This window comes from Lissotriton vulgaris, chromosome 2_1 (genome assembly GCF_964263255.1).
Source record: "Lissotriton vulgaris chromosome 2_1, aLisVul1.2, whole genome shotgun sequence".
NCBI lineage: Eukaryota > Metazoa > Chordata > Amphibia > Caudata > Salamandridae > Lissotriton > Lissotriton vulgaris.
The window spans coordinates 827,725,113-827,747,884 of record NC_141687.1 but is presented as its reverse complement, the minus strand read 5'-3'; the positions used below and the strand labels follow the sequence as shown (position 1 = coordinate 827,747,884).

The 22,772-nt window shown below is 45.1% G+C and overlaps 1 protein-coding gene across 1 annotated transcript in view; it reads left to right on the top strand.

Moving 5' to 3' along the window:
- The window catches only part of LOC147731232 (lanosterol synthase-like), a 95,394-nt gene that overhangs the window by 39,117 nt on the left and 33,505 nt on the right, over nt 1-22,772 (top strand). Inside the window, exons 2-3 of the mRNA XM_086954167.1 lie at nt 6,369-6,449; nt 7,597-7,767. Of these exons, the coding sequence (XP_086810293.1) occupies nt 6,369-6,449; nt 7,597-7,767 (252 nt within the window). The remainder of the gene's footprint in view (nt 1-6,368; nt 6,450-7,596; nt 7,768-22,772) is intronic.

Sequence of the window (22,772 nt, the reverse complement as noted above, 5' to 3'; positions counted from 1 at the left end):
ACAGTGAAAGCCAGGATGGGTTCCACAGCGGTATTCGTACAAGCGCCTTGAGACCCTTGCGGGTGAGTAGTGCGCTATACAAGTATCAATTTACAATTTACAATTTGGGTATATTTGGAGTACGGGAGGTAGATAAAAGAGTCCTGGGGAAGAACATCATATCTCTGTTGTTAACTCTAATGGCTACGGCGCACAGGGAAATTTGTGTAAATGGGTCTCTGAGCTCCCCTTGTGCAAGCTGGCTAAACTTTTCAAGGCATATAGCTAGATTAGTTTGCTAGACGGGTTCATCCAAGAACGAAAAAATGTGGGCCCCTTTATCTCACTCGGCATTTGATATCAACACTCATAATATATATTTTCCAGGCGGATCTAAAACTACATTCTCGCTGGGCTACCTCTTCGGCTTAGTCAAAGGATTAAGACAAGCTAAATGAGTTGAGCGGATTAATGGTGGCTACCATTAGACGGCTCATCAACTGCAAGCTGGAAAAGGCTTCCTCCTGGTGGCACAGATCTTGGAAGGTGCATGGTGCTTAGATCCTTCAAACCTCCAGATAGATCTCGCTCTTGACCTTTGTCAAATATGAGAACAAAAAAAAAACGTGGTTTTAGGCAACAGTTACCTGGGATCAGGAATGCGGACATGGTGTTGAAATTAAATGTGTGGTAATGTACCTCTGCTCTGCATTTGCACATAGTGGAATATGATAACTGTACCAGGCTTTCATCCATGTTGATCAAGTTCCAGGCACTTGATTTCAAGTTGCACAGTATAGACTTTCATAACATAAAAGACTGCATTTCTTTAATTTGCATTTATTTTTAATTTACGGTGTGCCTACATGGGTTTTCCTGAAGGTGACAGGCTCACAAAATATTTGCAGAATATGTTGTTCTCTTTAGCCATGTCTCTGGCCCTCCCCATACTGAGCTCAGGATCCCAGTTCTCATACTTTTTTATGCACTTTTTTTAATGATCTCTGGATGACCTGTGAAATACTTTGCACAAGACTATCATTAAGGTCCTGTTTGCAGAGCAGCCAGACCTGCCGGGCACACTTTAACTAAAGAACTGTGGGGCAGATTTATGTTGGGAATGCGCCACGTTTGCGTCACGCAACTGTGGCGTAAACGTGGCGCATCCCTACGACCGATTTACAACGTGACGCATCTAGGCAGATGCGTCACGTTGTAAAGCCCTGCGCCACTTGTGGGCGTTCCGGCGCAGGGTGGGCGTTCCGGGGCAGGTGCGCCTCGCAAAAGTGGCTGAGTGAAATCTATAAGATTTCACTCAGTCACTTTTAGGCCAATGCTGCGTCAAAACCCTGCGCCTGCTTGAAGCAGGCGTAAGGCTTGATGCAGCATTGGTCAGATAGGGCATCCCCGAGCATTGCTGGAGCTGCGTCGCGCTTGCGACGCAACTCCAGCAATGCGTCACTTTTACGGCACAGATGCGTGACGCATCTGTGCCGTTTTTGCCCCATGGTGCGCCGCATTGTAAATGCGGCGCACCATGGATGGCGGAGCTGCGGCGCACGATAACTGGCGCATCCCTGGGGATGCGCCAGTTATCATAAATCTGCCCCTGTGTGTTTGATGGATAGGGTTGCCAACTTTCTAAGAGAAAAACTAGGGCAATGTTTTCCTGCTGTAAGAGTCTGCATAGGCATGATACAAAATAGGACTTTAAGCAAAATCATATATATTCATTTGTAACATGCCTTTTCTGCCTTTGTTGCTTTTAATTGTTAGTCCAGGATCATAAAAGCAGCTGTGGAACACATTTAAAAGTGTATTTTATTTTATATTTTCTGTTTGAAGTACGTACAGATAAGGGCTAAAAATGCCGGCTTATTTTTTACTGGCCGGGACATTAAAATACTGGGGGTGCCAATAGAAAAATGGTCAGGTGACTACCCAATTGATGGGAGCTGCAGCAGCTGCCTGGGCTAGCATGTAGGAATTGAGTATGGGGGCTGAAGCCTTTTTAGCCCATTGGGTGTGGCGCACCTGAATTGCTGGGTACACAAAGATATCTGCAGATGGTGCCGTTGTTGTGTAATATGTGGTATCCCCTCGGGATCGTGTATCCCCTTGGTTCGGCAGACTCCGTAGGTCCTGCCTATTGGACACTTTGGACGAGCCCCCAAGCAGCCCCGCCCGCCTCAGGAGAAGGCAGCCTCGGCTCTAGCAGGCAGAAGCAGCTGCGCACCGAGCCGAGCAGCTGTCAGTAATATGCATATTTATCAGCTTTCAGGCTTACTGGGGCACTCGAAAAGGGTGTAAATATATAACATAACTCTTTCATTTCTTTACTCTGCCGTGACCTCTGTCTGACTATTTGAACGGACACCCTCGAGATATGAACTACTTGTAAAACAAAGGAGAAAAATAACAGGATAGCTCGAGTGCAAAACGAAACGAAAACATTACTTTAAGGAAATGGAATGAAATCAGTATGAGTTAAACGTAATTAAAAGGGAGATGACAGTTTCACAGTAATGGGAAATCACGGAAATAATGCAAATATTAAACAGGGAACAAGGAATAATTTCAAGATTGGAAAAGAACAGAGAGAATGCATGACAAAAAAATGGAGAAAAAAACATTTTGGCTTTTTAATAAAAAAACATACTCAAAACCTTAAAGATAATATATGGAAAGAAGAGTGTGTGCATGAGCTGTACCTTGAAAATATTTGAATTAACATATGTATGCTTTGACATTAATAGGTCACATTTCAGTGCTGCACTGAGAGGTACTTCTTAAAAGTGATAGGGGGAGATTTACAAGCCCCGTGTGCCTCTTTTACGTCGCCGTTGCGTCACTTTTGTGACGCAGCGATGGCGCAAAAGATGCGCCATGCTGCGGGGTATTTACAATGTGACGCACCTGGGAGATGCGTCGCGTTGTAAAGCCCTGTGCCAGAAGTAGGTGTTCCAGCGCAAGAACGCCTTCCAAAAGTGGCTGAGTGAAATCTTTCACTCAGTCACTTTTGAGCCCATGCTGCGTCAAAACCCTGCGCCTGCTTGAAGCAGGCGTAAGGCTTGACGCAGCATTGTAAAGATAGGGACCCCCAGAGAATTGCTGTAGCTGAGACTCAACTCCAGCAATGCGCAGCCTTTACGGCACATATGCGTCATGCATCTGTGCCGTTCTTTTTTTGTAAATGCGGTGCATCCATGGCTGCGGAGCCGTGGCGCACAATAACTGGCGCATCCCTGTTGATATGCAGGGATGCGCCAGTTATTGTAAATCTGCCCCCCTGTTCCTTCAACATAGATTTAGAACCATTTCTCTCCGCCCTTAAACTGGTGACAGTACCATTAGTAAAATAAGAGGCAGGGTAGTTTTTATTTGAACCCTGTCTGTGTCCTAGATCACTATCAAGTAGCGTTATGGTCTGTTAAATCAATCACAGTAGGCTTTTGTGCAGCTGGTATTCTGAAATCATATATTTGAAAGTGCTATGCCTAAGATCACAAAATGTAAGCAGGGAAGCCGTGATTTATCCAGGGTTTCTGGTTTCACTTTGTGAAAATCAGTCACTAAATGGGTATAATTTTGTCCCCTTATTATGTTAAGGCTTTGTTTTGACCTCTTTGTACAATTTTCTGCAATTTTTATATAACACAAACTCAACCCCTAAGATACTGGAGTGCTTTATATCAGCAATATTTACATTTAACATGGTCACGTTTCTTTTGATATGGGTAGGTTAAGTGATTTGCCTAGAAGCAGGTGTTGAGACTTGAACCTGGTTACTCAGTTCCAATGCCGACAGCTCTGGCAGTAAATGTCAGGGTAGAGCAAAGATGAGCAGAAGGGTAGAGCATTTGGGGCCTGCTGCCTGTGCCCTGGGTCAAGCATAGCCGCCAAGGTTTCAGATTGCGTATGTGTGACATCATAATTTCAGTGACATTCAACGACCATGAGTGACACTTTCTCACAAGCAAAATCAAGCAATGAAAATGAGGGAAACATATAAATATCAGGAAAGACACCAATGGGGGCGTGGCTTGGCCGGCTGCAAGATGGCCACACTCTAAGTGGGCTCTGCAGACCAAGCCAGAGATCCGTTAAAATCCTGCAGACAACGGCCTTCTCAATAGTTGCAATTGGTGCACCCTGTTAGATCCTCTCCTCACCTGCGGCATCGCTTGGAGCTCTTTTTACCTCCCGAGATCGTTCACGAACTGGGAGCTGCCGCCCATCTGAGGCGCTGGGATTACACCTCATGGGCCTGCGGGGGCCCGACCACTTCACTTCTGCTGTCATCGGGGCTGCCTGGGGCTGCGTGCACCCAGAGGGTCGCTGGTGGGTTTTCGCTGACATCAGATGAGTGTTGCCGCGACCGGGGGCTCTCTGTGGCGGGGCTGGAGGCGCACGCGCTGAAGTGCATTGCCCGGGCCTAGGGTGCTCCGGCACCATATTCCACCCTCACTCCTGCTTGGTGCCACCCCTGCTAGCTCTTAGTGCCCGGGCCTGGTAACGCGAGTAGTGTGTCCCCCGCACCTCCCATTCGTGTTTGCCCCGGGATGTGCGCGCTCCTCGCCCCACTGCTGCGGTGCTGTGCGGGGATCTCTGGTCCCACTCTCACCTCTGCGGCCTCTCTCGGCGGATTGAACCGGGTGCACCAGCGTTCTGACTGCCGTCGGAGCAGAAAAAAAACAGGTAGATGGGCAGGGCTTATGTAGCATGGAAAAACTGGCTCTGTGATTAGCTGGGTGGAGGCAGGACTGCCTCACCTAGTAAAGACTGGGACAGAGAGGACCCATGAGGGGGTAATGAGATGAGTTAAGACTAAGGGGCTGATTTAGAATAGGGTGTATGGAGTAAAGGCATTTAGGGTGGCAAAGGACTTTTCGTCTGCCTCCCTGCCTTAACGTCACCCTTCAGATTAAGAATTTACAGCCTACCCATCTATAGATTCTTTGGATTTGTATGAACCACCGTCACAATGGTTTATACAAAGCCACTGAAATGTTTGGTGCGCGTCTGTCTTTGGTGATGAATGCTTATACTAAACATTTGACACGTTTACATTTTGCTATGAGAAACTCCCAAAGTGGACATTTGTTTAGATAAATGTAAAACTAATGGCTCCCACACCATGAGTGTTTTCTTCAATGGTATGGGGGAGAGTGGGCCATTCTTTTGATTTTTACTCTACCTTGCCAAAAACCTGAGGGTGAATAAACAGCAAAAAAACAAAAAGCCATCCAACCGCCCACTCTAATTGAGTGGACGGTCGGATGGCTTACTCGGATAGCTCATACTTCATTGGGCCATTGGAGGATTAAGTCAGTGATGGAGCCAGAGTAGGCTTGTTTGTCGAAATACTGCCGGTCTGCCCAGTCCTAAATTGGCGGTGGGGTGGACTGAGAGTTTGGCGGACAGGGTATCCGGGTATTCTGTTGTCATTGCAACTAATTACCCTCCCCCCAAATTCCCAATTGGGCCCTAATTACCTTGATGCTTGGAAACTCTAGAATTCAGCAGCAGAATCCATAAGAAAGACTTGGGATCTTGGCCCTGCACTTCGTTTTTTTTGTTTTTGTTTTTTTTTTAACAAATTGGGCACTGGTTAACAAACCGTCTAATTTACAGACCTATGTACAATTCACTTTGCGATCTGCACTATTTCAATATCAAGTTTTATGGTTTATTATAATACTTGACTATATACTGAAGGAGTGGATTTAAATTTAAAATCTACCTAGGTTTACAATATGAATGAGTTTAAATATTGCATTTGGATGGGAATGCAATATTCATGTGTCTGTTTTGTTTTGCAAGCAAACATGAAATGCATATGTGTTTATACAATTTAATCATACATGTCTATCATGTGGATAGAAACATATTTTGTGAACAAGTGTCTATCTTAAGTATTGCTATATCAGATTATAATTTTTTGTGGGCCTTTGTGTGTTGGCAAATGATTGATGCGTTATATTGCCATGTATGTAAACTGTGAGTGGGTGCCTATTTAGTGAGTCAGTGGATTCATATGCTTTCTTCTTTGTATGTATGAGACTCCATTGTATTGATTTGTAATGTGTGGGGGCCTTTTATATTCAATGGACATGTATTGTGTGTGTGAACATTGTGCTTAGCTGGGTGCTTCATGGAGGTGTTTATATTTAATAACTGCCAGCGTAGTTTGCATGCAGGTTATTCTTGTTTCTTGCATTCGTGTTGTGTGTGGTGGGTGTTTCCTGGGTGAGTGCCTATCATGCTGCTGTTTTTTTGTTTGTGAGTACATCCCTTGTGTGTTGCTGTATGCCATGAGTCAGTGATATTTGTCGAAATTCTCTCAAATTGTTCCTGTGCTGATCCATCTTTCTTCTTGGCCTCTGCAGGAGCTGGGGTGTTTGCTTCACCTACGGGACCTGGTTCGGGTTAGAGGCATTTGCTTGCATGGGATACACCTACCGTGATGGGTATGTTTTACATTTGTTTTCACCCCCATAGCACTTTTCGCAAATATAATCATCTCTCGGTGCATGCTCTTTGAGGCTGGCTGCTCTATTGAGTTCAGTGCAGTGTTTTAAGTAGTGAGTTGTGTCTGGTGAATGAGGACTCCAGGGCAAGTTATTCCAGTTGGTTGGAAAAAGAAACATTTTAAGGCTCTCGAAAAGGGCATTAGGAGGGGACTAGCTTTGATCTTGACAAGGAGTTATGATTTGGGTGGTTGCCAGGGAAACATTTGGTCGCCTCTCCTCATATACTGGGTTTTGAGCATAATGAGAAATGTGTAGATTGTAGAGCAGAGTGACCTGTTCTATCTGCATAGAATATACATAAGATAAACTTAATGTGCAGTTCCACGACGAATAGAAGTTCACTTCATCTAAAGTAATTCTGTCTTTCAAGGACCATGTCTTCATTTGAGGTCCTCGGAGGCAACTTTGTTTGTGAGCTTCAACCTTACTAATAGCTGTGTTTGCACTGTGCCTTTTTCTAGGATTCATGGGAGCTAAACCTTATAGTCCTTGAGTTCATTTTTACAGTGTGTGACCAGGCCTACACCAGCCGACAGCTGGGGCTTTAACCTCAGTAAGGGAGGATGTGGTTCCTTGGCACTAGATTTGACTTCTCATCAGTTCTGAGAGTCTCAGACCAAGTTCTCACGTGCAGTACACAGCGTGTATATTTCGGTCATTAAGAAGACAAAGACATGTTATGAATCTGTCAGCCGCCTCTGCGGCTGGTGTGCTGAGGAACAAAGAATTGCTGCTGTGGGCCAGATTGACTTACATCTGCTCTATACATACAACAGACCGGTTTTTTGTAACCTGTAACATACAGCTGAATCCATAGCCAGCTCGATGTATTTTCTTTTGGTAGCAAGTGGGGGGGTGGGGCGGGTCTGTGTGCAGAGGCAGCAGGTGTACTTTGACCTACCTCTTAAGTGTGTGTGCAAGGGGGATAATTATGCCCTAACGGAACTACCTTAGTAACGCATTCTACATCTCTGCCCCTGTGATTCTGCTCCTTTGATGTCAGCTTCGGTAGGGGATGGCAATGACACCACAAATTAGCTTTGCTTACATTGACCAACTGTTTGCCTGTGTAACTGTTTCTCAGGTCTGCATGCAGTGAAGTCGTCTCGGCCTGCCAGTTCTTGCTTTCCCACCAAATGGCAGATGGCGGGTGGGGCGAGGACTTCGAATCGTGTGAGCAGCGGAAATATGTGCAAAGCAGGAACTCGCAGATCCACAACACATGCTGGGCCCTACTAGGACTGATGGCTGTCAGGTAATGTCTCCCCATTCACACCACCTGTCATGACTCAGAGCTGTTGGGTACTTAGTTGCTGTACGTCGGTGCACTTCATTCCTGCTGAAACCCATTGGTATTGTTGCTGCCCTGCTGACTCCCCCGTATTGTTGCTACCTTCCACATGAGCAACCTCTTCAACATTTGTGTCTTGTACTCAAGTAACAAGAACATTTTAAAACAAGAGAGTAATTTAATTCTAAAGGTAATGTTTGTAAATGTCTAGGAGCTCTTCCTAAAGACACACCAGGCTTTAATGGAAAGTGAGTTAGTGATATAAGGATTGGGATGGTCGGATTGCCTCATCGAGTGATTTCAGAGACAAGTTTCTCACCTTTCATAGAAGCAGGTCTGAATTTGGAGGGCAAGTACAGCTTGGACATAACTGCCTTGCCGGTCTTCTTCCCAATTGTATAGTTTATGGATATTCTCTCCTTTCTCAAGTGAAAAGAAACACATGAGACTCGGGGTCACCTCTGGGGAGCGTCTTGAAACTTAGACATTGAACGCTGAGAGTAAGGCCACTTAAAAGCCCCCCTCCACACCTCCCCCCTTTTAGGCATTTTATAATTCCAATGGTGAATTTTACATTAGGTTTCAACTATTCACCCTAACAACAAGGAAGGTCTGATTCTCTCAATGTATTCCAAAATAGTTTTATGACCTTTTACGACACTGTGCAGAAGACCAGAACCTGTCTCCAGATAACCTTTGAGAGAATCAGGCATGCCCTTTCTCAGCCACACAGTGGATGGGGTTGAGAGTATTCTCCTGAAGCAGCCAGTGGTCCACAAAAAAGGTACATATCCTTTGGTGCCCATCCCTGGCGTTCCACTCCCATGAGATGATGCCTTTAACTTGGAGCACCCCGTGGCTGCCATTCTCATTGAACTTTATGCTTTTTACATTATGACTGAGTGAATGAATGAAATACATTTCTACAATGCAAAACAGCTACTCCAAAAAGGAAAGTCCTGGCATCATGTGATACTAAGACGCAGTTAGAAAGAGTAGAGAGAAGAGCAATCAGCCAACATTAGCCCCCTCTGAAAAGGTGGGTCTTCAGGAGGCTCTTAAAATAATTCTCTGATGTGGGGCATCTAATATGATCCAGTAAAAGATTCCAGAGCTTCGGGCCGCCCACCTTCTCTGGTCTTTTTAATCTTTGGAATGCACACCAGGTTATGGTTGGCTGAGCGTAAAACTCTGCAAGGCGGGTATCTTTTGATGGTGTCACAGATATACATTGGCTATTTCATTTGAGTGGCCCTAAACGTTATTGTCAGGGCTTTGAACTTTATTCTTTGCTTGATGGGAAGCCAGTGGGAACTTATTGAACCATTCTGTCTGAATCAATTGCCCTTTTAGAATATTCAGCACCAGTCTGGCTGCCGCATTCTGAACTTGTTGCAATCTGTTTAACAATGCTCAAGGAAAACCCAAGAGCAACTCGTTGGCGTAATCAAGTCTAGATGTGATTAATGCATGAACAATGATCTTTCTGGTGTGTTTTAGCAACAATTTGAATATTTCTTAGAGTTTTCAGTAGGGAAAAACAGACTTGGTGGTAGCAGTAACAAAAGGCGTAAAAGAGAGGGCATTGTCTAGCTCGACCCCCAAGTTTTTCACTGAGGTAGATTATGCCAGGAGAGTCCCATTTCAGAAGGCAATGGGTTAGTCAAATCCGGTATGAAAGAGGAGCCAAACATCAGGATTTCAGATTTGTCGAAGTTTAAGCAAAGGCAGCATTTCTGCATCCAACCTGCTACTGCAGATAGGCAAGCCTGAAAGTTGGCTGAGACTGAGGCGTCAAGGTGTTTGAAGGCAGATATCAACTAGGTATCATTGGCGTAGAACACCACATTAAAACCCCAGTCTGAACAATTTAGCAAAGCAATCCATATAGACAGTAAAATAGACTCTGGCTTAAGGCTGATCCTTGTGGAACACTATAGATGACCTCCTGAAAACCCTATGCAAATGGGGGGGGCTGGGGGATAGACTGCTTTCTTGCAGTTGGAGAGAAAAGATTTAATCCATTTCCACATGGTGCCGCCAATTCCTGCTTTTTCAAATTTTGCAGGAGAATGTCATGTGACACTATGTCGAAAGCCGCCAATAAGTCTAACAGAATTACAATGGTATTTGTACCCAAGCCAAGGCAGGTTTTGATAAACCCAGTCACTTCTAGGAATGCCATCTGGCTATAATCCCAGATTGAGAGGGATGTAGCACATTGTTCAACTCGATAATATCCCTAATCTGGTCATTAACAGCAGATTCCAGCATCTTCCCACAAGTGGGAAGAAGTGAGACCGGTCTGTGTCCGGCAGCGCATAAGGATCCAGATCAGTTTTTTCTTTAAAAGTGGAAGGATGAGCGCCTGCTTCCAAAATGTAAGCACTGAACCTGATTCAAGGAGAGGTTAAAAAGAGCAGTAATATGTGGATTCAATGACTGAGAAGACCTTTTGAGAATGTGAGGCGGGCACAGGTCCAGCAGCCAGCCAGAATGAGCTTTTAGGATCAGGGTCTCTGAGGCCCCTAAGGACATCTATCTGACAGAGACTTCTAGCCGCAGATTTGTTAACGTAGAATTATCTTCAGGTGTAAGACGGGATCCGAAAAACTTTTTGCCACAGCATCCCTGCCCGCCGGGGGGACAGCACCATGTGACTCCGCCCTGACATCGTCCGCGTCCGTGACGTCAGCGAGGATACACAAGTCCCACCCCGGCGCGCCTGCGTCAGTTTTTTTCTCTTTACCGCGTGCAGGAATTTATCGCGGATCCGGATTGTGTCCTGGCCTGTTTTCGGGCCTTCTATTCTTTTACACAATTTGGCGTTAAGTGCAACAGTGTGCGAATGCCTTCGGGCTTCAAAACGTGTACCTCCTGTGCGCGTCCCATGTTGGTGACGGACCCTCACCCAATTTGCATGTGGTGCCTGGGTGAGCACCATGACTCGGAGAGCTGCAACGCCTGCTAGCACCTTAAGCCTAAGTCACGGCGGGAGCGCCGGATGAAGTTGCTGTAGGGGCTCTTGTCCAGGTCGGTGTCATCCCAGCATCCGTCCCCTACCTCGGAAGCAAGTAACCGCCGGTTTCGTCTGCAACATAGTCTTTCGCCGCGGCCCCGTGGGCATGGCTCGACAGCTGGTAGGTCCTCCAGTTTATCTCCGAGGCCTTGTTCTCCTTTTGCGGTGGGCGCCTGCTCACCCCAGGACATGCGCCCCCGCCTGTCGCCTTCTTACCTGCCGTTTCCTGGCATAGAGGCGACTAAGGCCCAAATAACAGCCTTTGCAGTGGCGCTGCAGGCTTCTTTGGCTCTTCCTCCACCTCCTGAGATGTCCAACGATCCTTTGCCTTGCGCGGGGTCTTCCGTGGAGTCACCAGCGGCCTGGCGCCGGAATTTTCAGCTCCAGGTCATAAGAGAGTGCTGTTGTTGAGGTTCGGTGCTTCGGGGCTCCCCTCTTCGGCGCCTGGTGTCCCTGCATCCCCGCAAATCCCTAACGGGGCTCCCTGTGGCATCGCAGGAGACCGCTAGAACTCCGGGCTTGCCCCGAGTCCCCCTCGGTCCTCTGAGCAGGCAACTGCCTCAACAGAGGTGGAGCCAGCGCCGCTTCAGCACCAGGAACCATCCATCCCGGCTCCGGTGGAGGCAGGGGTAGAGGCAGGGACCTGGGATGCTTTCCCGAGTCCTCCTCGGTCCTCGGAGCGGGCGGCTGCCCCGTCTACGGCCGAGCTGGTGTCTTTTCGGTGCCGATCCCTCGCCTTTCTGGTGTCGACCCCGCCCCACCCTCATGGTGAGCACGTGGTGGCAGGAGTCGGGCCGGCGCCATGAGTGCCCACTCCGGCGTCGACTGACGCTGATCAGGTGCCGGTGGAGACTCCAAGGAGCCGCACCGGTGTCGGGTTTCTAGATTCATCCCCTGAGGTTCCTTCTTCTCCAGAGGTCGGCCATCTGTTGGTGTGCTCGTCCCCGGAGACAGGGCGCCATATTGCTGTCTTTTCATCGGCATCTTCCAGAGAGGGCTCCTCGCCGTCCCTACGGCCTAAATCCTCAAATCTTTCTTTCTGTGGCTGGTGGATGGCTTTTTCCCCAGCCTCTCCACCTTCCGGGGTTTCTCGGGTTCCTCATTCATCTGTGAATCCCCCACTATTCCGGGGCTGGCCACTTCACCCTGGACATGGGGACGGGCAGCTCTGCCGGCAGCCGTCGCCCACGGAGGAATAACTTTTTCATCCGCAGCACCCTACGGAGGCTAGTGTTGCCTTTGTTCGGGGCATTTCCACAGCCGCAGGTATTCTGCGGATGGGTGAACCTGTCACTCTGTTTCCTAAGGACAACCTTTTGGAAGTTCTCCACCAGGGCTCTGGTGGATGGGAGTTGTTCCTCCCCTTTGAAGCGTCACTCCACAATTCACTTATGGGGGCTTGGGGGTGCCCTGCCACGGATTATCTGTTGCCTCAGGCACTTCTGCATCATCACCGCCAGGTGGTTGGATTCATGGGGGCGTAATGTCTTTGCTTCTTCTAGCGCTGCCTTGCGGTCGCTTAACACTTTGTGTGTATTGACCAGGGCTACTTCCAGTCTGTGGGACTCTGTGGAGTCCCTTTGTTCTCATGTTTCTCATGAGGGTGCCCATGCTGACCTACGGAGCCATGTGTTGGTCTACCTCTTCGATTGGCTGCTGGTTCAGCCCCTTTTGGCTAAGAGTGTCCTTTTTGGCTTCTTACTAATCCTTCTGTGGTTTCTGCCACAGGTTTTCTAATTTGTTCTCTGATGCAGGATTTCTTCCCTCAGAATGGTCCCATACTTCTTGGGCCGTGTCCTACCCTACGTGGGTTATTCGTAGCTATTGGATAGCCCTGACTTTTTCTAGGAAGGTGTGGACTCCCCCTTGTGGGTTCCTTGCCTTCCTGGTGTTGTTGCATGCCGCTTGTGCGTTTTCTTGGGCAGCTGCGGCGTTGTGCTGCAGTGTTTTTGCCTTTTGTCTGCCGTTTGGCCTGGTCCTCTTTCTGGGGTCCAGAAGGGTTATTTTTGTGTTGACGACTCGATTCGTCCTATTTGTTTCTCCTCTTATTTTCCAGCTGGTTGCTGGTTGGTACCCAGCTGCGACCGCCGATTCCTCTGGTCCACGGCCAGGGGCCTTGGAGGGAGGCCTGGCCCGCCTGCTTCTGGTTTTTCGGGAGCCTTCTCAGACTATGTTTTTCTCTTCCACCTGCCTTATTACTGAGGTGTTGTTCTGTCTGGCCTGTTGATGTCCAGCTGTGATGAGTTCGGACGCCCTCGGGTTCTTGCCCTCGTTTCTGCTCTTCTACTTGGAGTCTCTGTGTTGCTCTTCTTCCTTGGCACTCCCTGCATTGCCTGTACTTGGGGCTTTTGAGGTAAGTCCCTGGTCCTTTAGCTGCTGGATTTCTTTTCGCATTGCCTGTACCTGGGGTTTCTGGTTGAGCTCCCTCTTACATTGGCTGCTGACCTCCTTTCCTATTGCCTGTACCTGGTGTTTCCGGTGGAGATCCCTGGTGCATTGGCTGCTGGTCTCCTTTCGTCTTGCTTTTACCTGGGGCTTCGGATGGAGGTCCCAGGTACATTGGCTACTGGTCTCCTTTCGTATTGCCTGTACCCGGGGCTTCCAATGGAAGTCCCTGGTATATTGGCTGATGGCCTGATGATGATGATGATGATGATTTGAGCCTTGTATAGCGCAACTTTGCGTCAAGGCGCTGGAGATGGAAAGAAAAAAGCTGAGTGTGAAGAAAAGGAGGAGTGCCGGCTAGAGGTAGGCTTCCCTGAAGAGCCAGGTCTTCAAGGCCTTCCGGAACTGAAAATGAGAGGGTTGATCCCTAAGCGCCACAGGAAGGTCGTTACACATCCTTGGAACAAGGGAGAAAAAAGCCCTCCCGCCCCATCTTGCCTTCAGAATTCTGGGAACAGCAAGAAAGTTTTGACGCACTGAGAAAGACGCTGTCTTTTCTCCTGCAGAGAAAATCCAGCTCCAGTGTTTCCAGTCACCCTTGCAGGTTACTGGGAGATCGAGTCCTGAGAGCGAGATACAAGACCTTCTTCATTCTAAAACCAAGGTACGGAGCTGATTAGACCCTTAGAGAATTCTTGATTCAGATTCTTGGCAAAACTAACTTAACTTAAACTGCAACTCCCTTACTCCTTCCCACGTACTAGGCTTAGGTTAGGTACACCGGGGTAGGCGTATTTAGAAACACCAGTTGAGTACGTTTAGTCAACTTTTATCATTGTATGTAATTGTATATATTTTATCCGTTTTAAGTATCATATGGCTCAGAAACCATATCAATGCTTTTACAGTATTATTTCATAATACTCCCTTTAATGTACGCACTTTACTTTATGATAAGTATTGCAATTGTGGCAATTCACTTCTCTTGCATGAGAAAGAAGACTGCTGAATAAATAACACCTTTTATTGAAAACGCCCGTCTCTCTATTTCTCTGCACTCTGGTGAAACTAAGTATGCACGATTGTCTGAGTGAAATAGCTATCTGTTGTTTTCACAGGACTCTGGAGATATACTCCTTATTCTGGAGGGAGCAAAGTTGTCATGTTTATGTGGTTGTCAGAAGCTAATCCCTTCTTGTCTAATCAGGAAAGTTAACTCCTTCCTGTTCATTCTAGAAAGTTTCTAGTGACCTCTGAGCTAGCTGGCATACCTAATTAAGTCTAACATATTCAGTAGAGACCTAGTCGACCTCTGTCCTATGCCTAAACTGCCGTTTATGTTATTCTAATGCGCAGAGCCTATTGGGAATATAGGAACTACACTACATGGCGCCCAACGTTTGGTAAAGGCGATTATCTAACGCAAGATACTAGATTAACTCAGTCGTGCTTTTTCACACAGACCCCTTTTTCCCATAAAAACTCCAATAGACGTCTGGAGTGGGTGAAAGGTTAATATCCGCCAGAACTTAGTAGGAAGAGATTCCTATGTATTAGTTTTTGGTTTAGTCAACGTTGAAGGATACAGTGTTCCAAAATATTGTGCACCTAATCTTTGTTTCCTCAAAACTTGCTGTGCAAAAAACTTTCATTAAACAATGTCAAATCACGGCGACAACAATGAAACCGGTGGAGCCGCAGTAAATGCGAATCAACCGGGTGCAGACGTTACAGGGTTTAATGAAGATAACGACCCGGATGCAATAATCATCCCGGTCAATATAAGAAAAGCCACAACTATAAAACTTATAGAAAATGGAGTATCATCAAGAGGTGGTATGGTCGTATTTGTGATAGAGGCACATGAATTTCGGCAGACAGAGGTATTCTATTCCTGGATACATTTTCCAGCAGCACATGCTGTAACACATGAGTTCCACTACTACAAAATAGCGGAATCTCCTGAGGAATACTCTCCTTTCGAGGAAGTTGAAATTCCAATAACATACCAAGAGCACCTGCTCTGGTTTAATGGCTCCCTAAAACATCAAAGTCATATTACCAGGCTCGGTCCACTAGGTAGACCAGGAGCCACATGGCCGGTTCTAGCCAGCTACACACCACATCCCGACATTAAAACAATGTCAGACAGAGAACTTGTAGGTCAATTAAAACAGCTAATTAAAATACATAGACAATTGGTCCAATAAGTAATGCTTACTTCAACAGTCCAACCTGCAATTAAAGTTCCACAAAACACCCTGCAACAGGGAAACACACATAAAATTACACCACAGAATATACAATCATGTCTTGGTAAAACACCCGCAAAACGGGAACAAATTCCATTCTGGTTAGCTCAAAAAATCACTCAAACAGAGGCAGTATTTCCAGATACTACCCCTCACGAAAAACACAGAATTCTGACTATCTGTCTCCCAATGGGGATCGCACCACATTTGGAGGACTGTGACACTTGGAGCACAGTCTTTGCTTCTATATACACAAGAACACATGGTGTTCCGTCTATGGCGGTTATACCAGATGTACTAAAACAGATTCAAAATGAACACAGTCCAGAACCTGCTTTAACTCTGGGTATGAAATTACTGAAAGACTTTAAGCAGGTCTCGGCTATATTATTAGCCAACATAAAAGGAGAAGCAGCATCTGTGGCGATCCGCCAAAAATTAAAAGAGACGGATATAGCAGAACAACCTTTTGAACTTGCTAGAATAATTGAAAAATCCTATGAAGAATTAGGTAGAGATAGCTTGGGTTGTAAACCAGTAAAACCCCAACTAATTGAAAATCCTGAAAAGACTTTCATTAGAAATAATCTCAATTCTCAAAAGAAGAAGTGGGAGGGTAATAAACAAACCTCTCCCAGAGAAAAACAGTTTCAGTCCAGAGGAAGGTCTCCCCAACGAAGAAATAGATTTCCAGAAGGGGAGGCAAGTCTCCACAACGGGAGCCCTCTGAAAAAAGTTACAACCTTAGAAATAGGGACAATTTGAAAAAAACTGACAGATATCAAGATATTGATACATGTCCCTCTCGATCTTTTCAGACTTCCTCAAAGAAATCCGAAAGAAGAGGACGGTTAGAACATAAAGAAGAGCACGTCAAGTCCAAAGACAAGGAACCTGCTCATCAAAGTAAAAAATTCCAACTTCCCAGAAAGAAGGTAGCCAGTATTAAAATAAAACATGCCGAGAATCCTGAGGACACAACTGAAAAACGGAGAGTGGGCCCAGACAATGCTAGACAGCGCAGCAGAAGTGACCATAGCTCGCAAGATCCTGATGAATCTTCTGGAGACAGTGGACACAAATTAATACATTCAAGTGGAAACTGCAGACACCCGAGTTAGCGTGCCCCATAAACTATATGAAATAACATTACGTATAGAGGGAGATAAAACTAAGAAAATAGAAGGTTATTTTTGGCAGAATCTATCTAAAGGCTATGATATCCTTCTAGCAGAGAAAGACTGGCCACCAGAGTTTGTCAGGGAGTGCCCACATGGCGAAGAAATGATTATGCCTGCCTTCTCAAATCACATTACAATTCATAAAAAATACACACTTGCTAGAAAATGGGCAGTGGCCCAAGCCCCTGCATTATATAAAAATCATGTAGGGTGGGATGAGGATTCTCCTCACCATAAAATCCTGTTAAAAAATCAACCTACTGCACAGAGGCAGTATCCTGTTAAGCAAGATGCTAAAAAACAAGTAAGAGAAATTTTAGATCAACTTGAATATCAGGGGGTGATTGAAATATGCACCTCACAAATGAACAATCCTTTGTTTCCTGTCTCCAAGCCAGACGATTCATATTGTCTAGTTTTGGACTACAGACATCTAAACTCCTGCTGTAAAACTTTTTCAGTACAAAACTCACACAGTGGAGCACTAATGAATAATATCGTTCGAAAAAAATATAAAACGACATTAGATATTTCAAATGGTTTCTTCTGCCAAAACATAGCACCTGAAAGCAGATATGTGACCGCTTTCTCCAGCATGGGGACCCAAAACAATTTTGTCGTCTCCCACAGGGATTCAAGAACAGCCCAGGACTGTTTTCAGCCAGGGTAACAGAGTTACTACCAATTTATGATGATGAAGCATTATCCTATGTCGATGACATCTATCTTACAGACGATGACTTGGAGACTCACTTGAAAAGAGTGAACACCATAATACTTGGGTTCGCATCTGAAGGGTACAAATTCAACTTTAAAAAATCACGAATTGCCCATCTAACTGTCCTATTTTTAGGATATGAATTATCAAGTAAAGACAAAAGCCTAGCAGACAACTTCTTAGAGAAGTGTGTAGTGCTCCAAGCTCCAAAAACGCTGAAAAACTTACAATCAATTCTAGGTTTCCTGAATTTCGGAAGACCATACATTCTAAATTATGCAGAGAGAGTTAAACCTCTCTAGGAACTAATAAAACCTGATTTTAAACCAATTAATTGGACTAAAAAATACACAGAAATATTAAGATCATTACAGACAGACATGTTAACTAAAACAAAACTGCAAACACGCGCAAACGAACACAACCTTGTAACCTGAGTCATCCCAGGAAGATGTGGATTCACATACCTGACCTCTAATGGGGGAGAAAAGGTACCAATAGCTTACAAATCACACTTGTACACACAAGCTGAAATAAAATTCAGTTCTACTGAGAAAATTCTAACTGCAGTTCAAACGGCTGTAGCAAAAGAAAAGCCCTAGCCCAAGGGAAAAGGATATCTGTTTTAACAGCATTATCATCCCTTGAGGCTGTAACAAGACCAGGCATTCCAAATGCTATAGCTCTAGATCCAAAATTGATACAATAGGAAAATTCTCTTGCTACAGAAGACGTGAAACACGCTTTTGATCCGAAAATGAAAAAACTAGAAAATCTGGACTACGAACATGAATGCCCCCTGTCAATCGAAATTCTGCCTCTCGAACAGTACACCAGTGTAATCTACACGGACAGATTTGCACAACAGTACGTTGTGGGAAAACAAATTTACAATGCTGTGTGCGCGATTGTTAAAGGTCGCTGGCGCTTAGGTAAATTCAGACCGATGGTCACTAAAACTGAATCACTCAGAAACTGTACAGCTCAGCGAGCTGAAATAAGATCTCTAAAGATGGCGCTTGAAAATGCCGATCGCGAATTCCTGACACTAATAGTGTGCGATTCACATTACTGCGTCCGGTCTTACAATAATTCCATGCAGACTTGGATAAAAAACGGTTACAAAGATGAGACAGGTGCCACAGTAAAGCATAAAAAACTATGGGGACAAGTAGTTCTTTTGCAGAAAGAACTACAAAAGACTCACGTGATACATACGCAGAGTCTTCAACGTGATGGCGTTCACGTTGTAGGGAATTTATTGGCTGACAGAGCCACAGCGGCAGCTGATCACTCGGCTTAGGTAGCTACAAAAAAGCGTACGAAAAAACAAATAGATGGCGAAACGCTGCTTGCAGTAAAAGCCTCAATGGAAGGCAATTATGCAGCGTTACCTCTAAACTATCCACTCGGCAATACATACATAATTGATGCGAACTCCGTTCCTTTCGCTCAAATCCCTGGAGTGGGGGATAGAGTAATCCCAAACACGAACCTGAGAGTCTTCTTGATTAAAGAAGCACACATGGGATTGGGTCTGAGGCACCAAGAGATCCTGAAATCTCTAATAGAATTACAATCAAAATACTGGTGGCCGGGGATGAGCGTACAAATTTATAACTTTGCAATGAATTGCCAGGACTGCAACAGAGATCGCAGTTGTGAACCGGACCAGACACCTGCCCAGACACCTCTATTAGACAGCATCAGGCTATCTATGCGCAGACACCCAGACGGAAAAATGCGATCCCATAATTATTAAGACGATATTCATTTAGATGTGGCCCTAGCACTTGGCTGACACCAGAACTGTTATAAAATATTTGCGAGTCTTTATCGGAAAATACGCAATTGGCGTGCTACATTCTGACCAGGGTCCTGAGTTTAGCTCTCGGGCTCACAAGGAGGCCATGGCCAGCATGGGCATTGCATTGCGGTATTCTAGTCCATTCCATCCCGAGGGAAATGCGGTAGTGGAAAGAAAAAACCGTGACATAAAGCAATCTATAACAGCGAGGGTATTAGGTTCGGGGGAAGGGTGGGTCAAACATCTAATAAGTGTCCAACGTAGTCTTAATAACATGCCAAGAAATTCTCTAGGAGGTATCAGTCCTTACAAACTTTTATTTGGTACTAGAATTATCATCCAGGATTTGGATTGTCAGACTTCAGTGGTGAAACAAAAAACCTTTGATATCAAAGATTGTTTGGCTGTTTTACAGGACTTAAATGAAACAAGAAAAAGTCTGAGTAACGAAAAGCTAAAGCCAACGACCACTGAAGAAAAACCACCTGTCCCAGCAAGACCTGTTTGGATTCCAAAGATTGGGGATCTGGTCAGAGAAAAGATTGCGGTAAAGAAGGAATTTGGGCCTTCTTACAGAAAAGCAGTACCTGTCTTAGCTGTCAGCGGAACAAGATCAGTAGTACTACCGCCCCTTGCTGGTAAAAAGAAGAAACAAGTTGTATCGATCGACCTGGTGAAACCACAACCATGTGGCCAATAATAAGTAGTAGGCCCAGTGGACTCCCAAGAAATAGCAGAAGACCAAATCTTGCTACAATCCAAGAGGTTCAAACTGAGAGACTAATCACATTTGATAAACCTGCAGTGAATAAAAAAGGACTATGCAACAAAGCCATGGAACTTGTGCCTCTTGAAACCCAAATCGCAACAGTTCGTCAAGAAACACCTGTCTACAACGATGTAGCCTCTGACTATACAAATGTAACAAAAGAAAATCCAAAGATCAATGGAAATCCGGAAGCAATTCCACCATTTGACAGAACTGCATCTGGCTACTTTATCAACTTTGATGACTTTTCCGATGATCCAAGTGAACATGGAGACAAGCCAGCAACAAAAACATTCAACAAGAAAATCACAGAGCTCTTTCATCAACTCAGAGAAACATATCTAACTTCACCATGGATTACATTATGGATTGTGTTTGGTGTACTTTTTCCACTTTCTATGGCTCATCTTGGTTTTAAGTTTGGTTAGATTTATTGATGGAAATATAGTACAATGGACACAGCAGTCAGAACATCAACTTGGTCCTGAAGCCACACAGATCCTCCCACGTCGAAAAAAGAGAACTATCATCAGTGAACATCACAACCATCCCTATACCTGGTGGTATAGCATGGGACAAGTGTCCCAAAGGACAGGATATATAGAAAGGTGGTTGTCGCACGTGAAGTCTGAGGCCAGTTGTAAGTGGTCCGATAGTAAGACCAATTTCATGAAAAAGTACACTGTTTTTTCAGGAAACCCTCACTCACCCTAGTGGTGACATGCTTCATCATCGGGTCCACCGGGAGAGATCGAGTACCTCCCCGGTGTGCTGCGACGCCAGGAGACTGCGGAGCAGGTTTTAGTGTGAAGATGAAGTGTGAAAAAGTAATGAGGTTAAAAATGTCAATGGTTGTACCAAAAAAAACTTTATTCACTGGTCAACCTGACATATTAAAAACTGGATATGTGAAGGGAAAGTAGCCAATTATATTATACTGGTGTTTACCCTGTAAAGGAGGTCAACATGTTTCTGCCCATTCTATGTGTTAATTTACTGGGCTTTCATCAGGACCGGTAAGCGAGTGTGCCAATGACAGGAGGGGCGCGCTAAGGCCCGCCCTGCCAATGGTCGTGAAAGTTAAAAATAGCACTATGTGTAAAATGGTGCAAAAAAGAAAAAACAAACTCATAAGTTGTGGGGTTTTACCTCTTTTGCGAGGAACCTAGGAGTTTGTAAAGAAATAGATCCACGCCCCATAGAACTCAGGAGGGGGGTGGGAGCGACAATGGCACACCGCCCGCAACGCTCAGCACCCGCTTCGGCACCTAGCTGCACCCTCGCTGGATCTCGTGGATTGCAGCGAGGGTGCAGCTAGGTGCCGAAGCGGGTGCTGAGCGTTGCGGGCGGTGTGCCATTGTCGCTCCCACCCCCCTCCTGAGTTCTATGGGGCGTGGATCTATTTCTTTACAAACTCCTAGGTTCCTCGCAAAAGAGGTAAAACCCCACAACTTATGAGTTTGTTTTTTCTTTTTTGCACCATTTTACACATAGTGCTATTTTTAACTTTCACGACCATTGGCAGGGCGGGCCTTAGCGCGCCCCTCCTGTCATTGGCACACTCGCTTACCGGTCCTGATGAAAGCCCAGTAAATTAACACATGGAATGGGCAGAAACATGTTGACCTCCTTTACAGGGTAAACACCAGTATAATATAATTGGCTACTTTCCCTTCACATATCCAGTTTTTAATATGTCAGGTTGACCAGTGAATAAAGTTTTTTTTGGTACAACCATTGACATTTTTAACCTCATTACTTTTTCACACTTCATCTTCACACAAAAACCTGCTCCGCAGTCTCCTGGCGTCGCAGCACACCGGGGAGGTACTCGATCTCTCCCGGTGGACCCGATGATGAAGCATGTCACCACTAGGGTGAGTGAGGGTTTCCTGAAAAAACAGTGTACTTTTTCATGAAATTGGTCTTACTATCGGACCACTTACAACTGGCCTCAGACTTCACGTGCGACAACCACCTTTCTATATATCCTGTCCTTTGGGACACTCTTCCTTTGATTACCTGTAATTTGTTTGGGGACTAAGAGTGCCCTTAAAACCCTTTCTCTCTTTTTGTTGATACATAGCATGGGACAAAACTGACTATGAAATCTATGGCCCGGTTGAGCTCTTGAAATATCCACAACAATTTAAGATCTCCTTAAGTGACTTTGTATCACCTAGTACTTTCTCTGATGATTGGGACTTTGAAAATATTAATAATATGATGTCAGATTTAGAAATGTCAGAAAAATTTACAGAACATGATTATTTACAGGGTTCATCGAATTATGAGGAAATGTATTGTTTCAATCACTTTGGGCATTATTATCTGCATAAATCTGCTAATCTTAGAAATATTTTCAGTTATAATCAGTGGGAACATTGTCCAACTCCGCCAAAAGGCAGTTCAAAAACATATTATGAGAAATTTCCATACTTCTCAGGGTTTAATTACACTAATCCAGAAACGTTTTCTTTCAAAATGTTAAATAAGACAGGAGTGAAAAACATTTTAACAAATACTAAACTGATTTATTCTGAAAATTTTTGTGAAAAAATGTCCACATTTGGTTTTGAATTTTGTAAAAATAACATTGAGACAAAAACCATCTGGGGGACAAAAGAGTGGCAGGTACAAGGTCTAGAATCATTATTTAGAGCCTGCATGATCCCAGAACAAATAATGTTCCTGAATGAAACTATCCAACAAACAACATGTCTTAGTCTAGCCAAGATAAAAGATTTAAACAACCCGTCTATACCAAAGCCTATGCCTGATAGAAACACCAGTACAGATGGGGGGTTAGACGTGTCCTATATTTTAAAACAAAAAAGA